Source organism: Bos javanicus, chromosome 15, assembly GCF_032452875.1.
Source record: "Bos javanicus breed banteng chromosome 15, ARS-OSU_banteng_1.0, whole genome shotgun sequence".
Classification (NCBI taxonomy): domain Eukaryota; kingdom Metazoa; phylum Chordata; class Mammalia; order Artiodactyla; family Bovidae; genus Bos; species Bos javanicus.
This window is the reverse complement of record NC_083882.1, coordinates 76,681,028-76,702,067: the sequence shown is the minus strand read 5'-3', so window position 1 is coordinate 76,702,067 and position 21,040 is coordinate 76,681,028. Positions and strand designations below refer to the sequence as shown.

General features: G+C 46.9%; 1 protein-coding gene across 9 annotated transcripts in view; it reads left to right on the top strand.

Annotated features, from left to right (window-relative positions):
- AMBRA1 (autophagy and beclin 1 regulator 1) overlaps positions 1 to 21,040 on the top strand; it is a 172,392-nt gene that overhangs the window by 131,947 nt on the left and 19,405 nt on the right. For all 9 annotated transcript variants that reach the window (XM_061381336.1, XM_061381331.1, XM_061381339.1 and 6 more), the window contains 2 exons: positions 9,588 to 9,776; positions 10,544 to 10,698. In XM_061381336.1, the coding sequence (XP_061237320.1) occupies positions 9,588 to 9,776; positions 10,544 to 10,698 (344 nt within the window). The remainder of the gene's footprint in view (positions 1 to 9,587; positions 9,777 to 10,543; positions 10,699 to 21,040) is intronic.

Below are 21,040 nucleotides of genomic sequence, written 5' to 3'. Positions count from 1 at the left end.
TCTTTGGATTGCTAGCAGAAGTGGTGTGTCAGGACTTTGCACCAAGCCTCGTGCTATGTTCCTGTGGACTTCCTTCTTGTTGATTTTGGTTCATGAATTTGCACCCGGGCTTGGTTCTTCACTCGTGAAACCCGTATTTTTCATCTTGTCTATAGGGTATTGTGAGAGCTTGTCAGATGCTTTGAAATAGTCAAGATAGCCTCTGTCTGTGGCATTTCCCAGTATGCCGGTTGTGGTATCCTTATGAGACCATAAAAATGAGGTCAGTTTTTCATGTCCTGATGTTAGTGAAGCCTCAGTAGCAATCGTTTTCTTCCCAAGTGCTTTTAAGCCACGTGGTCAATAATCTATTCTTTAACCCCACTAGAAATCAAATGCAGTCTACCTTTTACCTCATTAAATACTGTTTGCTTGTTTACCTATCTCTGGCCCAGATCCTATTTGCCATAATTTTCCCCAGGTACTTTGTTTCTTTATTCTATTTGATTTTTTTTTTAATTACAATCTGAAATACATTTACCAAAGATTTTTAAAATATAAAAGGGTATACAGTGAAAAGTTTTCCAACCCTGCTCCCAGCTACACACCTCTCCACCCCATAGGCACAGTTAGTAGTTTCCTGTTTATTTTTCAAAGATACTATATATATATGTACAAGTACATGGAAATGTATGTTTTTCCACCTCTGTTTAAGCTAGGTGGTAGCGTATTCTACCCTTTGGAAGGAAAACTGTGGCACACCTAGACAGCATATTAAAAGCAGAGACAGCACTTTGCTGACGAAGGCCCGTGTGTAGTCGAAGGTGTAGTTTCTCCAGGATCATGTACTGATGTCAGGGTTGGACCGTAAAGAAGGCTGAAGAACTGACGCTTCGAAGTGTGGTGCTGGAGAAGGCTCCTGAGAGGCCCTTGGACTGCAAGGAGATCACACTAGTCAGTCCTAAAGGAAATCAACCCTGAATATTCATTGGGAGGACTGATGCTGAAGCTCCAATACTTTGGCCACCTGATGCAAAGAGCTGACTCACTGGAAAAGACCCTGATGCTGGGAAAGAGTGAATGCAAAAGGAGAAGGGGTTGGCAGAGGATGAAATGTTTAGATAGCATCAGCAACTCAATGGACATGCATTTGAGCAAACTCTGGGATCAGTAAAGGACAGGGGAGCCTGTGTGCTGCAGTCCATGGGGTCCCAGAGAGTTGAACGGCACTCAGTGACTGAACAGCAACAACACAGCACAGTGTACATACTTTCTGTCTGTACTTTGCTTTCTTTATATCTTGATGATCTTTCCATATCCGTATATAGTTTATTCATTCTTTTTTATCGACTGCCTAGCATTCCACTCGGAGAAGGCAATGGCACCCCACTCCAGTACTCCTGCCTGGAAAATCCCATGGACGGAAGAGCCTGGTAGGCTGCAGTCCATGGGGTCGCTAGAGTCGGACACGACTGAGCAGCTTCACTTTCACTTTTCACTTTCATGCGTTGGAGAAGGAAATGGCAACCCACTCCAGCGTTCTTGCCTGGAGAATCCCAGGGACGGGGAGCCTGGTGGGCTGCCGTCTATGGGGTTGCACAGAGTCGGACACGACTGAAGCAACTTAGCAGCAGCAGCAGCAGCATTCCACTGCCCAAATGCAGCCTCTGGATTACTTTTTGTTGTCGTTGTTGCCCTGGGTGTTCGTTGCTGTGTGTGCTTTTCTCTAGTTGCAGAGAGCGGGGGCTCCTCTCTGCTGCGGTGCGTGGGCTTCTCGTTGTGGTGGCTTCTCTTGCTGTGGAGCACAGGCTGTAGGCACGTGGGCTCAGTAGTTGCAGCTCCCCGGGCCCCAGAGAAGAAGCTCAGTAGTTGTGGCTCAGGGGCTCGGTCTCTCTAGGGCATGTGGGACCTTCCCGGACCAGGAGTCAAACCCGTGTCTCCTGCGTTGGTAGGCAGATTCTTAACCACTGGACCAGCAGGGAAGTCCCACTAGATCCCATCTTTTAACCAGTGTTCCGCTGAGGAACTTTTAAGCTGTTTTCAGTCTTTCACTACACAAACTGTGCCACAGTTTGTCATTTTGCACATGTGCAAGAATATCATAGGATAAATTCCTAGAAATGGAACCCTATGTAGGGAGGAAGAATATGTAGATCTGTGACTTTGGCAGGTACTGCTAAATCACCCTCTGAGGAGAGAGCATACCAATGTATATTCTCACCTGTGGTTCATGAGAGTGCCTGTTTGCCTAAACTCCTGCTTGTAGATTGTTCTGTCATATTTTGGAGTATTTGCAAATCTGATAGTAAAAATAGTATGTAAGTGGGAATTCTCTCTTGATCCAGTCGTTAGGGCTCTGAACTTCCACTGTGGGGAGTACAGGTTCAATCCCTAGTTGGGGAACTAGGATCCTGCAAGCCGTGTGGTGTGGCCAAAAAATATGTATATAGTATGTTGATATTTTAAATTTGTCAGGTTGTATGGCTCTTAATACATTTAGCCAATTGTGTTTCCTTTTCTTGGCTTGTCCATGGGCTCACCTATTTGTGTGTGTGTGTGTGTGTGTGTTGCTGGTCTTTCCTTATCAGTTCTACAGGAGCTCTTTATAAAATCAGAAAATTAACTCATAGGAGGAGTTTCCTGGTTGTCACTTGTCTTTTGTCTCTGCTGAAGGTTATTTTTGTCATAGGACTTATTTTAAGTAGTCAGAATTATCCAACTTTCCTTTTATGGTTCCTAGATTTTGTGGCAGCATCCAGAAGATCAAATAGTACTTTTGTATTTTAATTTTTTCCTTTAAATCTTTGATTCATCAGAAGTTTAACCCAGTCCTAAATAAGCAGAGTATGACCCAGCTTTTCCCCCATGTGGCCACTCCTTTGTCCCAACCAGTTTATAAAAGGATTCATTTGTCCCCATTGATTTGGGATGTCACTTTCATCCTATTAGCATCCTGTGAATATATAGATGTATTTCTCCTGTCTTTTCTGCCCCAGGAATCTGTCTGATTATTCATGTAACAGTATCACATTGGTTTAAGTTTGAGGCCCTGTCTTTTAGTATCTGGTAGGACTGGTCTTCTCTTGTAATTTTTTAATCCAAAATTTCCTGCCTTCTTGAACATTTTGGTAGTCTATATGGACTATAAAACTACCTCGCTTCTTCCCTTCACCGCCCTGAAAAAGTCCTGTCAGTGTAATTAGTGTGGTTCCATTGAATATATGAAATAAGGAGATTCAGTATTTTTGTGGTATCTTCTTATGTAAGAACATGGCATGATTTTCTGTCTCTCCAAGTCTCTCTTATGTTCTTAAAGTTTTCTTCATGTAATTTTATACATTTTCAAAGTTTATTGTTAAAAGCTTTTTAAAAAATTCTGCTATTTTATTGCATTTATTTACTAATTTTAGTTGTTATTCAGTTCAGTCTCTGGGTATGTTATCGGTAAATAGTATTAATTTTACCTTCTCCATTTCAAGTTGTACACCTGTGATTTCTTTTTCTTGTCTAAGTGCACTCGCTGCTACAGTCAAGAGAAGTGAAGTCGCTCAGTCGTGTCCGACTCTTTGTGACCCCGTGGACTGTAGCCTACCAGGCTCCTCTGTCCATGGGATTTCCCAGGCAATAGTACTGGAGTGGATTGCCATTGCCTTCTCCAGGGGTAATGTACTATAGTCAACTGCCCCAGGCACTGTCCATAGAATTCTCCAGGCAGGAATACTGGAGTGGGTTGCCATGCCCTCTAGGGAATCTTCCCAACCCAGGGATCAAAACCTTCATCTCCTACAACTCCTGCATTACAGGCAGATACCCCTATCTATTCTTACTTTATTGTTAATTTTTATCAAGAATAGATACTGGGAATTGCCTGGTGATCCAGTGATTAGGACTTAAATGTTTTCACTGCCTGAAGCCTAGGTTCAATGCCTGGTTGGGGAACTAAGATCCTATAATCTGCGTGGCGTGGCCAAAAAAGAGAGACTAGATAATAAATTCAGTCATGTCGTAACAGCATCTATGATGATAACCATATGTTTTTTCCTCCTTTGGCCTAACAATGTGATCATTATGTTAATAGATTCTATAATATTGAACCCATCCTTACCTCCCTTGAATAAAGTTTTTCTTTGTCTAGAACAGTTTAAATAGTATTATAATTACTTGTACTTTTTATAATTTTAAAGTCTGAGCCAGATGCTTCTTTCCTTTTTTTTGTTCACAAACATAGGGAGAGGTCATTCTTTAGTAACATTCTGTCAGCTGCCCTACGCTGGTTAAGCAGATGAGCTCTTGAGCCACACTGTCTGGGCTCAGGTCTGCTCAGCCGCCTTCTAGCAGTGTAGCCGTGGTTAATTAATCTCTCCGCACCTTGGTTTCCTTGTCTATAAAATGAGGGTCATCATAGTGCCAACTTCAAGTGACTGTGACGAGAATTAAATTAGTACACATCAAGCACTCTGAACAACATCTGGCACTTACTGTAGTAAATGGTCAATAAATGTTAGCTCTTTTTATCATGTCTTTTTCTTGGGAATTATACCATGACTCTTTGAGAGTACAGCTATAATTCTAAAGTCACCCTGCCCTGTTTTCCGTACTCCAAGAGGTACTTCTGGAGAGTGACGTTCATATAAAGAAGATAATTCTGTCTTAACCTGTTGGCTCATCTGTAATTGGCTTCTGATCCAACATTCTGAGGCATGTTGTTTTCTCCCCAGTTGGAGACAATTTTCTTTGAAAGAAAAACCAAATATTCTGAAGAATGCAGGCCCTGGACATACTGCTAGCACAGTCTTTTTGGTTGTCCTTAACATTCTTTGTCTAAGCCTCCACTTGTTCTGACTGCAGCTTCCTGTCATTCTCCTTCTATGGTCCTTCCTGCTTCCTTTGATCATGGCTGTTGTAAAACCTGAGCTGATCAGAGAGCATTATGGTACAACCAGATTGACTCATTTAACTTGGCTCACCTGTCCCCCTCATTTAAGTCCTATGTGGTGTTAGAATTCTGCTTCTTAAAAGTGCCCTATTTTACTCAAGAGTTACTTAGGAAGAAAACTTGGCATTCCAAGTGTTTAGGGCTCATGTGTTTGTTAGTGGCCAACGTTCCTTGCCATGGTCTTACCCTCTAGACTGCCAGTCACTTTTACCTGAGGTTCCTGTCATTAACTGATTTTCTTGGTTGGCCTGAATAACCTCTCATTACAGTTTTGATAGATTCGGCTGTCAGCAGAGTTAAGTTGGGGATCTCTTAACGAATGCAGTAGCATTCGTTTCTGAAGCTTGCCTGCTTCCCAGAGGATGGTAGCGTTTGGCTTGGGCCCAGCACGAGCCTGGGAGCCACTGGCCCTCAGTTTTACTCATGTGTGATCAGCAGCCTCTGTGTTGCTGTGTCATCTGACTTACTCTGCATTGAATTCAGCCCTTTTCTAGAATTAGGCTAAAGAGTCTCACCACGTGTTTCTCTTAGTTGAGATGTAGTATTAATGAATTTCTATCTGTAAAGAGTTAAGTTTGTGAGTAAGGCCTTGTATAACATAGATAACTTTGAAACTGCTGTCATGGGAAAAAAAAAAAGCTCATTAGATTTACTAGATGTTTAAAGAGTAAGTTCTTACCGGTGAGTAGCATTGGTCTTCTGGGTGCCCCGGTGACCTTAAGAAACCCAGAGGCTGAGCGGTGGGGGCGCACACACACCCACAGAGGATGTTGTGATTGCCACTGCTGGGCATGCTTACATAGTGTCATCTGGAGCTCTGTGCAGGAGGCCTTATTCTGAAATCTGAGGGCTCAGAGATAGCCAAAAGGAAATTTTCCTGCTGATTTAAACTCCTTTGGGTTTTCCAAATCAGGATCTAATGCACTTGCAAAAGCGCTGCAGCCGCTAATCGCTCCTGTGGCCTCATCTGGCCAGCCAGCAACAGGCTGCAAATCGATCTTTGTACAAGGTATTTGTTTATAATTTATGGAGCTGATAGGAAGGCAGAGCCATCTGTTCCTCCAGGCATCAGTATTTCTTACCCCTCCCATTCCCTGCTAGGGCATTTTCACTTGGAAATCGTTTATAATTAGGAGGCGATTATGCTGCAAAGCCTGGAACATGGCTTCCTGCTGTCTTCCTGCATCGTTCTCATTCCCCCTGGAGCTGCCCCACTGAAGCTCTGAAGCAGTTCTGATTTGAAAAATCCTTGCTTTCCTAGCCCTCATTTCCATCCTCAGCTGCCCAGCTAACTGCTCCATCATCATTTCCCATGTGTGTCTTGCCTTTCTGTGCAGGGCTGTTTGCTGGAACTCCAGCTCAGGGATCAAGGGGTGTTTGGTGAGGCAGCAGTTTTCAAGTGTGGTCCTAAATCAGCAACATCAGGGACACCTGGGAACTCACTCAAAATACAGATCCTCAGGCCTCACCGCAGCAGTCAGTCCAGGTGATTCTGGTGCCTGCTACCACCTGAGAACCACCGTAGTAAGGCGAGGCTGGAGGCAGAAGGAAGGCTCTGGTGCGCGCGGGTTGCCACTATCCTAGGCTGTGTCTCACTTCACCTTTTTCTCCACCTGCTTACATTATTTTCGAGTCCAAAAAGGATGAGCTGTGCTTGTCATTAGTGCATTACCTTCCTATGGCCTGAGAAAACAAATAAGAGAGCCAGGAAATCTCTCCCTGTGTAAATTAACTCATCAAAATTTCAGCCTTCTGAGAAGAAGCTGCATGAACGAATTGAAGCAGTGACTACTCACCATTGTAACTGAACATTTCCATTTCCATGTGGGAAATTAATAGACAACAAGCAGCAAATGTAAATTGCTAATTGGAGCTCTGAAATATTAATGAAACTATAAACACACCACCCAGAGCTTGCTGAAACTACCAAGTCACTCTTTGCCTACCACGTCGCCGTCATTAGGGGAGAAGTAAAACCCTGGATCCCTAGCTACATACCAAATTGAGCCTCCTGCTGGAGAAACTCAACTTTAATTCCAGCATTCTCGTTTCACATGTTATTTGCATCTCTCTCTGAGCTCACTGTAGGAACTGGGAGCAGTTGTGAAATTGGGTGGAGTTGAGGGGAGGGGACAAAATTTGGGAGCTGGCCATTGAATTGGATTCATCCTAATACAGTACAAACACAAACGCAATGGCTTGGATTTGGGGGCTCACAGAATGCTTTTTGTCTATATGCCCAGTTTTTCAGGCAGTTAGAGCCAAACTTCTCAGAAGAAGAAAAACCTTACTTGTAATATCCTCCCCACCCCCAGCCCACCTTAGAAATTAATCTGGAAGTTGGATAGCATTGCTGGCTCAACGGACGTGAGTTTGAGCAAACTGCAGGAGATAGTGAAGGACAGGGAAGCCTGGCACACTGCGGTCAGCGGGGTCACAAGGGTCGGACACGCCTTAGTGACTGAACCACAGCAGTCTCGTGGTGCTTCTCTCATGTTGGTGGTGAGTTCTGAGGGTCAGTGCAGGCTTCTGTATGTTTAAACTGCAGGTTAACACGTATGAACCAGAGCTCTACAACAACAAGATAGAAAAGCCTACTTTCATAAAATACTCACATGCATTTTTGAGATGTTAAATGTAGAAAAGATGGAAACCGTGCAAAGCTGTCTTAAAGCCCACAGAGTCCATTTCCTTCTGTGTTTATTTTCATGTCCTACTTAATATTTGTGATTACTTTTTCTCTCCACCTTGGATGGTCAGTTTCTTTTTACCTTTCTGAGAACTGTGCCAACATCAAGGTTAGAAAACCAAGATGGACTCACTCTTAAAGCTCCCCCAGTTCCTTTGACTCTGTATCCCCAACTGTAATGATGTGTCTATTCAGGGAAGGGAGGAGATTGTCGTCTTTCTGGCAACAGGCTTGGGACCCTGAGTAAGGAGCAGACGGTCTCAGTGCTAACTGGATCGATCTAGCCATACAGGCTCGAGCAGATGGTGGGTTGGAAGTTGAGCGGCACAGAGCCCTAATGGTGGTAGCACTGAGCATTTGGATGTCATTATTTTATTAGTTGGCAAACAGAACCATCCTTGTGGTCCCTTCTCGGCGCCGCGTGTGATGGTGCTGTCGGTGTCAGCCCCCAAGAATTGGCACAGCAGCCGATCAGTGTGTTCGGATGTCTTTTTTGATCTACTCTGTCATCTCTGTGGCTTCATTAACAACACACAGAGAAAGGGAGATGAATACAGAGCTTTAGAAATCACTCCCAAGTTCCTGATAAACCTCAACACACCCTCCACCCACCCCTGGAAGGCAGTTCTTTGTTTTATTTTCCTTAGGGTAATTTCCTGAGGAAACTCACCCTTGACATTCCAGGTCAAACGGTTTGGCTCCCTGGAGTAGATCACCCAGAAATCTGGTGAGGGCTCTTGAGCTTGCCTGTTGGTTTGTTTGAACTATAATGCCTCTAACAGTGGCTGTTTAAGTAATCTTCCAATAAGAGAAAGAGGGAGGTCCCATGGTTTAAGACTTCGCATTTCCAGTGCAAGGAGCACAGGTTCGATCCCTGGTCAGGAAACTAAGATCCCACATCCTCATGGTGCAGCCAAGAAGAATTTTTACAGGAGAGAGAGAAAAAGTAAATCAGTCTCTTTGCACATGCATGTAAGGTCGATCTAAAGGAGACAGAGCCCAGAGGCGCTTGGACGTGCTGTGCATCCATGCCCTTTGGATGTGTTGTGCTGTTCCACTCATGCACTGGTTCCAGGCTCACATCAAGGGTGGACCACTTCCTGTGGGCGGAGATGTGCACAGTGGGCCTCAGAGAGGGGTTCAAATGGAAACTGAAACAGTTATGCAGGCCCAGTCCCAGAGCTGGCCAACATCGCCTTAGTTCTGTCACTTGGAATGGATTCTCCCCACCGACAGCCAGTCCTGCACCCCGCCCCACCCAGTCCCTTGTGCTGAGCCCGCCTGACCATGCATAATTCTCAGGAAGTGCTAGGTGCAGACTGGAGCTGCCCGTGGTCATCGGCTTCTGGCGTGGCTGGAGGGACAAGCAGAGTGAACACAGTTCCAGCCCTCCAGCCTTTATGCTCTCCTGTGAAATTAGGGATTAGTGTCAGCAAGGAGCTGTCCAGAAGACTGAAGTCTCTAAATGCTCCAGTTTTCTTAAAGGAGAAAATAAGACAAAGATTTGTGAGATGATCCCCTTCTCCAAGGTCACATAGAGGTGGAGAGGAGCACTGTCACCCCAAGCAAGTTTTACCTGTATCACCTTTTTCTTGGAATCAGCGGGTTTACATTTTTATTCATCTCAGTTTTGATCTTTTGGACAATAACAGCTGGTGAGTGGCTCTCCAGGAACAGTTTTTAATAACTTTCTCCTTATCTCATCTCTGAGACGATGCCTCTTAAGTGTGAGCCAGGACTCAGCAGGTGGTTGCGGTTGTGTTGACTCTCGTTTCCTACTACAGGGGTAGAAGAGACGTATCTTTCGGTGTCTTGTGTTGCTTGTCTCATGACCTTTTAGTTGGATAAGGCAGCCTTTATTATTTCTGGAGAGGGTTCGGATGCAGGCCCTTAGGGAGGCGCCCCCAAATGTCTTGACCCAGCACTTTCCACACCGTTAACTCCAGACTCCCTTACCCTCTCTTATTTCTTTGTCTGCTGCAGCCTCCGTGAATGTGCTGGTGCAGAACTGCAAGATCTACAATGATGCCAGCTGTGACATTTCTGCAGATGGCCAGCTCCTGGCAGCGTTCATCCCTAGCAGTCAGAGGGGCTTTCCTGACGAAGGCATCCTGGCAGTGTACTCCCTGGCCCCCCATAACCTGGGCGAAATGCTCTACACCAAGCGATTTGGTAAGGGATGGGACGCCCAGCGTAGTGACGCTAGTACCTTGGCCTGGGCATTCCCTGATGAGGCACCGCTTAGGTGGGAGTGATGGTCACACGCTACCCCCCTCCTTCACAGGCGCAGGTCAGAGGAAGATGCTCTGTCCTAGCTGGTAGCGTTGCAGGAGAGTCTCAGAGTAAGAGTCCTCCCCACCACCGTGGCATCACCAGCATGTTCCCATTGTGAGGGGCGAGGGTAGGGGAGGAGCTCTGTTCTCGGTCATGGCTCGGGGAAGTGGGCACACTCACACGCTGCAAGCCAGTCTGGCATTGTATAGATTTATGTACAAGGGTGTTCACAGCGGTATTATTTGTCACAGAGAAAAATGTCAAATTCTGAAGAGTTGCTTAAATAAATGATGGTGCATTGACAAGACAGAATACCACTTGGCCTTTAGAACGCTCTTACAGAGGGATATTTAATGGTGAAAAATGTTTGTAATGTATGAAGTGAAAAAAGTGGATTTCAAAATAGCAGTTACAGTATGATAATTTTTAATGTGATTCTGTGCTAATACGGGTTAGCATTCATTAAGTACTTTTTATATGTCAAGAGCTAGACTTAGTACTTTACACACCTTCTCATTGTACTCCTCACTGCCATCCTGTGAGATTAACCCCAGGATGAGCAAACAAAGATGAAGACCAGGGAGAAAGAAAAAAGACTAAAGGAAGATTATTTGCTGGTAATAGCAAGAGCTCTAGGGAGCGTCTCTCTGTCCGTCTGGCCCTAGGTCCCAACGCCATCTCAGTGAGCCTGTCCCCGATGGGCCGGTACGTGATGGTGGGCTTGGCCTCTCGGAGGATCCTGCTGCACCCCTCCACGGAGCACATGGTGGCCCAGGTCTTCCGGCTGCAGCAGGCGCACGGTGGTGAGACCTCCATGCGGGTGAGTGCCTTGCGTGGCGGTTCTCCTAGGCCTTGCCCGGCAGCACCATGCAGGCCAGAGCTGCAGTCTCCCAGCCAGGGCCAGAGGCGTCACACCCATAAGGAGCCAGGAAGGACTCCAGTCCGGCCCAGTCCTGACCAGCCGGCCTCACTTTTGGACGCTCTGGGCTATTCAAAGGCAGTCTTTCTCATACCCTAAATCATGAGCTGGGGCCCCAGAGGCCTGAAGGGATCTTGGGGTAGAGACCAAACTGAATACCTCCTTACCTCAACTTGAGGCCTGTAGTCTGGAGATACATAAAGAACCCAGTGAAATATTTGTTTTGTTTTGTTTTTAATTTTTGAGGAGGCAGGCTACAGAAAGAGATAGGTAGTATACTATGAAATGCTCCTCTCCTGAGGTTGTAATCACAGTGGAGTGCCCTTAACTGTCCCGTCCGTTTCACCAGCAGGGAAAGGTGGTGTTTAGGACCTGCTCTTGTCTGAAGCCGTCCTCCGTGTATTGCCATAAAAGCTTCTGGCATGGGGTTAGTGGCCTCCTGGACTCAACCAGTCTAGCTTCTGACTGAGATTCCCACATCCCACGGGGGCTCATTTGGCCAGGGTTTTGTCAAGGGGAGTTGAGCGTTTGAACGGTTCTCTAATTAGATGGTATTTAAGCTCTGTCTCGAGCTAAGAACCTGTGAATTCCCCCAGCGCTGTGTGCTGGGCCACTTATAGTTTATGCTCTTGCTCATGTGTTGTTTTGTATTTTCTTTAGCTGTGTGGTATGTCTGTTTAATCCACCCAATTAGGTTCAGTGTTAAGCTCCATAGGGGCTTATCCCCCAGGGCTGCTCATTTAGTGCCACACATGTGGATGCTTGTGGAATTCAGGCTGGAATCTGAAGCATTGGTTTAAAGAAAAATCCTAAAGATAGGACCCATGATATACAAAGCAGTAGAAAGCGGGTGACCAGATGTGGTATCTCTAGCCTCTTCTCGCTGCAGTTTTCTACAGGGAAGAAGCCCTACTCTGCTGAGCCACTTTCCAAGCCCCTGGAACGAATAAGGCCTTCTCCTGCCTGGGTGCCTTTACCTGGAGTGCCCTCTTCTCCCTGAAACCCAACTGCATGCAGGCTGCTTCCCTGCTGTGGAATCCTCTAAACAGGGCTGATCACTCCCCAGTAGGGAGCACCCTGTCTGGGTTAACACTCGTCATACCAAACTGCCATTCCGTATCTCCATGTCATTCTCCTCTCTCGGCTCCTTGAGAATAAAGACCCCGTCTGGTTCATCTTTGTGAAGTCCAAGTACCTAATAAGGAACCTGATATTTAGGAGAAGCTGAGGAAATAGAAGAGAATCTTAAGAAAAGCATCCTTGTCATTTCCAGCTTGTCACTAGCAGGACCAGTGAAGGCTGACTTCATGTACCACCATGCCTCTGGCAAGGGCAGAAACGAGGCATTGTCTGCTTTTGACATCATAATGACAGGAAGGTTCTGATTCTTGAATTCCGTGTGACTGGAAATGGTTGACACTGAGTGATTGGGAGGGGACTTCGCAGGAAGTTCATCGAGCCTGTTTTCTTACCTAGAGAAATGAGGATGGAAGGTGAACTTTAAGTATACTTATGTTAAGCAGATTTGGTTGGTAAAAGTACCTGGCGTCTGCTTCTCACCACCTAGAGTCGTGGTCCTTGCTGTTCTTCTTACCCTTCCTGCCTAACTATGGAATAATGGTTTCTAATCGTTAAGAGACAGGAGCAGTAATGGACATCTCCAGCCTCTTCCAGAAGCCAGGGCTCCTGCCCAACTTCTGGGCACAGTCTGCCATCCTAGCAAGGTTCCTCCCTTCCATAAGTAGCCAGAAACACCTGGCTGAAGGCAGACAGCTCCAGGGTAGAAGCCAAGATGCTGTCACAGATGGGGCCTGCCGCGTAGCGGGTGCAATTGAAGTCTGCTGTGGAGATGAGGGGCGCAGGGCACCCCACCAGCTGCTGCGTGCATAACAACAAGAGCTGCTTCTCAGGCCTCCCAGGCTTGTCAGGCTTTTGATTCTCAACAGGCTCCACCTGCTGCTTAGCAGGGGCTTCCCAGGTGATTCAGTGTTCAAGAATCCACCCACCGATGCAGGAGACGTGGGTTCGGTGCCGGGGTTAGGAAACTCCCCAGAGTAGGAAAGGCAGTGCACATCAGAAATCTTGCCTGGAAAATTCCGTAGACAGGGGAGCCTGGTGGGCTACAGTCCATGGGGTCGCAAAAGAGTTGGACACGACTGAGGACGCCCACACCGCTTAGGAGAGGAGCTTAGTAATTTGAAAGCTCTCATTTGGGAAGTGTTTCCCTCACACGGGAGGCAGGATCCGGGCTTCTCAGCAAGGTTTTTGCTCACCCTGTGTCCACCCAGTCTGACTGTAAACTCCCTTACTACAGAAAGGTTCCTGGTTTTCCAGGTCTTGGTTGCCCCTTACCTCCGAAGGCACCAAAGCACTCCGCACGTGTCCCTGAATTCAGTCCCTGGTGGGAGGGAAGACACCAGCTTTTGGGGACAGCTGTGTTGTACCACCGTTTAAGGCAAGAAGTGCCATTTTTGTCTGAGAACAGGGAGCTAGGGTTTAATGGGACCGTAGAGCCTCTCCCTCTTTGCACAGGTGAGTGTGGATGGGTGTCTCCATCCGTCGTGTCAGGCTCTGTCCGTGAAGGGCCTGTGGGTCCTGGCCTGTCCTGGAGCTCCTGTCAGACCCCCTTCTCCATGGGGTTAGCTCTTGGAAGTCACTGTGCTAACGTTGAGAGGTGAAATTGTTGGGCCAGCAGATGTTCCTAGGAGAACATCCCCAAGAACATTGACTTATTTTAATTCCCACTGAGGGACCGGCTCTCCCCAAGCGATGATTCCTTACCCAATCCCATATGAACACTGTGAAAATGAATTGCTAATTGCTCTTAGCCTGGGTGCACTTATTAACAGCAGTTCTTCAGACCTGTGGATCAGTGCTTGTCAAACTGTGCTCCTTGGACAACCTGCATTAGAATGCACGGGGTCCTGGTTAAAATACAGGCTCTACTTCAGACCTGAAGTCAGTAAGAATTGGGCGGAGGGGACCAGGTATTTGTGTCTGTCACACAAGCTTCCAGATGATCTCATATGCACTTGAGTTTGAGAACTGCTGTTCTTAATGACTGCTTTCTTCATGTTAGGTTTCTGCCCTCAGCCGCTCCAGCAAGGCAGAGACAGTCTCGGGTTCCCTTCTTACCGTGATTTTGTGTGTGGTGCTCTGATCCTTTGCTGATTTTGTTGAAGGCACAGTGCCTTTGTGTTGTTTCCTATCAGACTCTTAGCTTTTTGGCTGTCCGTGCTTCACCTCCATCCTTTCTCAGCTGTAATTGCTTTCCAGGGTTCTCCCTTGAATATCTCTGTGTGCTGAATTCTTTTCTTCCCCATGCTCAGTTTAATTATTATCCTTGTTTCTGGGATCTAGGGTCCTCAGATATTTGCCTTCTCTGCTGAATAAGGCTAGGCTTAGTCTTCCCAATCTTAGTATCATTGGCAAATCAGGAGAAATAAGATTGGACGCCTGTTTTGTATCTCCCTTCCCTCTGTCCATTTGAGGCCCCTCCAGGCTGGATATGCTGTTGTCCAGGCCTCAGGGCCCCACTTGCCGCCTGACTCCCTCACACTTGCTCCAGTGGGGCTTTTTGTTAATTTCTGTTTTGTTTCTAAGTTAGACATTTAGGGATTGCCAAGCTGAAGTTTTGCTGAATTCTCAAAACACTAAACTGCCTGAGTTCCTTCTCTGCTTTCATTTCCTAATTGGAACAAAGCACAATATTGTAACTGAAAACAGCAATTAATTTTCTAAAATTGTGGCAACTTGCACAGTGTAATAACTTTGGTTGTAACCAGTGAAAGCATAAAATAACAAGAATATAAAATTACTAATGAAACTAGAAGTAGTCATACAGCAAACCGTTCTTCCAGTTTGTATGGGTGACAAGTGCTGTTCTACCTCGGAATGGGGGCAGGAGTCAGCGGTGGGGGGTGTGGGGGGCAGTGCTAGGGCAGTTTGAGCTGGAAAGCAAGAATACATTTCGTGGTTTCCACCCAGGAATTAACAGGTGTTATGTTTCTTCTCCCAGATGCATAGACCAGCCCTCCCCACAGCAGGTGGGGGTCGTAGGCATGTAAGTGGTTTAATAAGAACTGACAGGGCTTCTCATCCCATAACCCCTGCTTATCCTAGAGGCACTGGCCGCCTGACTCTCAGCCGTGCTGGTTTGCTTTTCTCTGATCGTTTTTTTTTTGGGTGCGGGGTGGTGCGGCAGAAGTGATGGACGAGGGACTTGAGGGGGAGAAACAAGCCCTGGGACGGAGAGCAGTTTAGCTCTCCTTTCTCCCGAAACAGTATCGTGCTCTGTAAGGCAAAGCCTCCAATAACTTAAGGGCCAGTTTTATTGAAAGCTTTTTCTTTGTGGCTATGTGGTGAATCTGTATTCAAGGATCGAGCATCCATTACCCAGACAGATGGTTAGTTTGGAGGGGGTGTGGGGAAGAGAACCTGCCCTTCCCTCCCTTCACCGCTGTCTCTCTCTCTTCCTCCTGCTTCTCCCCTACTCACCGCCTTCCTCTCTGCTCTCCCACCGCCCCGCGCCCCTTCTTGACCCTGAGAGTTCTGCTTTTCTGTTCTGGGCTGTCCCCTGCTGTACCTTCTCCCTCGAGCGCTCCAGCTCCACACATATGCATCCCCCAGGACTTTCCTGGTGGTCCAGTGGTGAAGACTCCACGCTTCCACTGCAGGGGGCTTTGAAACTAAGATCCACATGCCTCAGGGTGTCACCAAGGGAAAAAAAAAAAAAAGAGAGAGAGATATGCACCCAGGTCATTCTCAATAGTTCCTAGGCAGCAGAAAAGGAAGGCAGGCTTTTTAGACCTGCAACCTACTCATATCTAACTGGGCAGTCGGTCTCGGCGTGTATTCCCAGGACTGAGTCCGCATCATTAGGGAACTTAACAGAAGCGCAGCTTCTCGGCCCCATCCCAGACCTGCTGAATCCGAAGCTCTGAGGGTGGAGCCCAGCCATCCTTGCTTTACCAAGCCCTCCAGCCGAGTCTACGGCTGAGTCAAGATTGAGGACCAGCCGTCAGCTGCACGGAGCTTCTAGTCAGACCCGTCAGTTTAGCCTGTTATTTGCTCTCTTCCTGTCACTTTGTCTCCTCCTGTCTCTGAAACCTCATCTGGTTCATTTCTGTGGCTCCTTTAGCCAGATCTCTCAGACACCGTCAAGAAGTTGAAAAATTGATGAGGACCTCCTCCCCTCAGCATTTCTGGATCCTGCTGGCATCCGAGTGATGGCACTTTAAGGACCAAGGCTGTGGGCCTTCTTCCCAGTTCTAATTAAGATTCTTACCTGCCCACAGTTGACTTCACTCAGGCCCATGACTGTTGGCCTGCATGTTATACGGAGACTCTTAGTCTTACAAAGTGAGAAGCAGCAGCTTTATCTTTCTCTCTAGGGCCTTCCCCGTCTGAAGGAGTAGTTGTTGAGTTCCTTTTCCCAACAGTCAGCTTACTGTTGTCCTTGGATGGGAGATGCTGCTGGGATACCCATTAATGGCTATCTTAGTGTCACCTTGGTCATAAAGAAACATTGGTTGGCTTTGTTTCATACCATTTCATAGCCATCTTCACAGAACAGCCTAGGGATGACTGATGATAATGATTATTACCATAGGTTCATTAAAATGGACCACAGAAAAGACTTGGCATCCAGAGTACTCAAATCAGTCATAACTAAATTGGAGCTGAGACCCTGGGTCAGGAAGGGTGGCCAGTGCTGTCAGCACTTGACAAGCATTATGTAACTAGCATCTGTAGGCTCTTTTGGCCTGTCCTTGCTCCAGTCTTCAACATATACTCTTTACCGTGGCTTCCTCCTTGCCTTGAATTTAGCCTGTGATCACATCCAATCATCTGCACTTACTTAGATTCTAAAAGTCTGATATTCAAACATGACCTATAACTCTAGTTCAATCCAGAGTATTCTCCAGAAATCTTCAGAGAACTGAGCCTCTTCTTAATCTTGTCTGGCCTTGGGAGTGGCAGACACGGAAAATAAAGAGATTTTATTTTTGTATCCTGGAAGGGTACTATTTCTTCAAGGAGAGATGGGGATAAAAGAGAGACAGCTTTGTTGTCAGAAATGATTTACTCCTTCCTAAGATTTTTGTCCTCATTAATTTTCTTAAAGCTGCTTGTCAGTTGATTAAAAGCCGCTTCCGCTGCAATTATCTTAAAGTTGACTTCAGAGATGTGGTTGCAAAGCATCCATCCTCGGAAAGTTCCTTTCTTCAGCACGTCGTAGGAAAGGGGGAGGAGGTATGGGAGAAGTCAGAGGTGTCTCTGATGTGATTTGTCAGAGTAGGGAGGGGGCAAGATACAAAATTGAAAATAACGTTAGAGCTGCAATCAAAGCCATTCGTTTAGGCGAATTTTTTCCATGACAGATTCCTTCGACTTTGACAGGTTTTTTTCTTTTTTCCCCTCCGTGGCTTCTTAGTAGAACATAGCCTGTGCTGCATTTTATTCTTTTCACTCAAAATCTTACTGAGCCCCTGCCCTGGGCCAGATACTCGGGTCTGGGAGTACAGTGAACAGAATGGATCTGGTCCCTGCTGTCCTGGTGCACACACGCTCAACGTCTGGCTTCTTATTGGCCTTGTCACTGCGGCATCCCCAGCCTTCACCGTGCCTGGCACCCAGGAGGCCCTCCGCGTTCGTTCTGGGAAACGACGTCGCTCTGAAGTCTTGTGTGCCGTGTGTGCCCTGCACGTGTGTGAACACACACCCCTACGCACCGGCACCGTTGGTGCACCTGGCCTGTGCCTCACGAGATGGCGATTGGACGTGTTAGATGGAATCCTCGTGTAAATGGGGTGTCTTGCCGCTATCCAGAGTTCTGCCCAGCATCAGCGAGTCTCTCAGGGCTCTAGTCCCAGCCCTGAGACATGCTGAGAGGTTCCCAGTGGATGTTTCAGAAGTGAAAGGCGAACCATTTTGTTATCTTTTTTTTTTAAGAATTGGTTGGAGAACCAACTTTTCCATCTCTAGAAGCCGAAAGTATTTTATTAATGTTACCCCCATCTTGAACTTTCTTCTTTCAAAAAAGTATGGATCAAGTGAAATAGATGAGGGCTTCCCTGGTGGCTCAGTGATAAAGAACCCACCTGCAGAACAGGAGATGCAGGAGACACAGGTTGCATCCCTGGGTTGGAAAGATCCCCTGGAGGAGGGCAGTGGCAATCCACTCCAGTATTCTCGTCTAGAGAATCCCATGGACAGAGGAGCCTGGCAGGCTGTGGTCCATAGGGTCGCAAACTTAGCAAAGTATATGAATATATTTGAAAGACTCTCTTATCTGAGCCGAACGTCTAGAACAGCTAAGCATTTGGCCATTTCCTTTGAGATTTAGAAAACTGAAGAAAAGTTTAAGAACTTGTGCTGTACACAGAGGTGTGGGCACAGGAGGCAGTAATTCTTTTAACTTCTGGAAGTTCCAGGAGTCCTGCATGCCTTGGTATTCAATTCAGCACAGAACGGGATCCCTCAGCTGAAGTCATCTCTGTGCTTCCGTCCTAATGCTGAGAGATGGTCTTTGGAAAGCCTCAGGCCGACTGAAAAAGAAAATTCTTGTTCTCTGACTGTCCTTGGGATCCCTTTGAGAGGAACAGGTGAATAAGACAAAGTCTGTAGGTCTCCACAAATCACAGGAGATTGGCTGGAAATGACTTCAAGGCACCAGGTTTATCAGGAGCAGAGGAGGGCAACAGGTTCCCAAGAGTTAAGAAAAGGAGCTGTTTGCTCTTCTTTTCTGCTAGGAGAGCTTTGGTTTAAACACGGGTGATCTAGGAGATTTGTTCCTGCTTCAGCTGAGTAAAGAGTAAATGACTTGGTATTCTGATTTTTATTCTTAAATAACTACTTCAAAACCAATATTCTATGAGTTCTAAACTCCAAAGTAGTATATAAAGAAGGCTTGGAGACAGTCAAAGAAATGAAAGTTTCTGAAAAGCAGTCAGATTTTCCTAGGGATGAAGAAACTTGAATAAATAATACATACGTCTAAAGCAAATCAGCAGCCCAACAGAAGGAACAGGTGACCGCAGTATTCCTCCCCCAGCCTCCTCTGGGATACGTGCATTTCTCAGCCTGTGACAAGATGTGTAGCCATCCATTTCCACTGAAAAGGTCAGCTGTCTCTTAGCATCTGCTTTCCATTGATTTTTCTCCCACTTCCCAGAGAGTTAATTCTCTTCTAGGAACCCTCTCTAAGAGCTTAAAGCTGCCCTTGATTCCCGTCGCCACCCAGAAGGCATCTCTCCTCCTCACAGTTCTTTCTGCCCCGAAGCCCCTTTGGCTTGGTGACTCCTCCCACGGCCTTTCCGCGCATTTCTGGTTGTCCCCTTCATTCAAGAGGCCTTCATTGTCTTAGTTAAAAACAAGGGCGACCTGCTGGCAGTTCTTGACCTCTTGCCGCTGTGTCAGGGTCCTGGCTTTCAGGATGGTGAGGTTCCCAAATATAAGCAAGATAAGCACAGAGTTCTGTTCTTGGCTGATGTGAGCAGCGCAGTTTGCTGTTTGGACTAATGGTCTGAGCTTTATTGACACGCAGTGGAAAAGAAAGCATCTTGTTGAGGGCAGCAATTCATTTTTCCTCTAAATTTTAAAAGGATGAAGAGGAAGGTTCCCCACTGCGTTCCTCTGGCTGCCTCTCATTCTTTTCCTGTCTGTCTTTGAAGAAGAAACAGGACCCTTTTAGTTTTGATCCTGGAACCGATTGCTTTTGTTCCTACTTCCTGTTAGTTAAGAGGGTTTGAGGGATGGAGAGGCGAGTGGTACAAGAGACCATCTTGGGCCCCAGAAGTAGAAGAATCCTTGTCTTCTCCCACTGCCTCAGAACTGTAACGATCCTGGCGACCTGACTCATCCCCTCTTGACACACTGAGACTGCAATGACTGAAATGTGTGTTCCTTCTGGCTTATTGATTCCCATTCCGCTCATAGACGTTAGAAATAAGAACAGCCTCCTTGGGGAGGTGGGGGGGGCGGGGGAGGCTCCTCTCAGCGTTTGTCGTCTAGCAGGGAACACCTGCAGGAGAGACAGGTTAAAACCAGGGCTCTGCAAACGTGACTCAGCAGCTGGGTTTCATGTCCAGCTCCCCAGAGGGACCCAGGACCTGATCGTCCTCCTCCAGTATATAATGGTGTTGTAGCTTGTCTTTCGTCAGAGACGGGGAGGAATTTTTGGCAGGCCCCCGGCTTTGTCCTTAACATCCAGCAGGGAGTTTCTAGACACCTGACTAGTGTTAAGGAAGGCTCTACTGGAGATATATTTGGGGTGCCTTAAAATAAAGGCCAGAGCTTCCTTTGCGCTGTCTCGAATCTTCTCTCTTGTTGGTGCTGATGGACTTCGGGTTTGCAGAGCTAGTGCCAAGCCCTGTTGGAAGTGTGAGAGGAGAACCCACAGATCACCCAGTCACAGGGTTGGAAAGACTGATGGCTGGAACCATAAATGATCTGGGAGTAGCCAGAGCTACCCAACCATCTGTCAGCATCGGGGAACTTGCTGCCCAGGTATTCAGTTATCTATGGGGCCGATTGTGAGGAGTCATCCCCGGCCCTTGAGATGCTTTGAGCTGTTAAACTGCATCCAGAGAAAGGAATGGAAACCCCACCTTTCGGTGGTTTTCCACACGGAGTAGATGCTCATTGCTTGAGGGTCCTTTAGTTCCAGGCATGTGTTAAACAGAAGCACTGGATCCGATGGCCGCTCAGAACCTTTACAGCAGGGATCCTGCCTCCTCTCTGCCCTTATCCCCCCTTGTCTTTTTGCCCTCATCTCCCTTCTTCCCATCCCCACATTAGAGTGTGATAAGTAAGCAAGTGCTTATCAGGAATTCTGGAGGCTGCTGATCTTCACGTGGCATTTTCTGGCTTCCTGCCACAAAGCAGGATTTAGCCTAATACGCAAACGCTGGAGGAGATGGGCTCTTGGGAGCTGCCCTTTCAACACTGTTTAAGGACTTGGGGAGGGGGGTGGTGTGCCATAGCCAGAGGACAAATTGATGCCCCGTGATTCCTATAGCCATGGAGGTTGTGAACAGCCGTGTGGCAGGGTCTCGGGGTCTCAGCCTGTAATTACTTCTCTCCAGTCGCTCTGACCTTGCCACGCCTAAGCTGGGTCACCCGTCATACTGGCTTCTTGAGAGTTTTGTCCCCTAAGCAAGTTCCTGTACTTGAAAGCAAATTGATAGTAATTGCTTGTTAATCCCTCTGCAGTAGCAGGCCATAAAAGCTAAATTTGTGA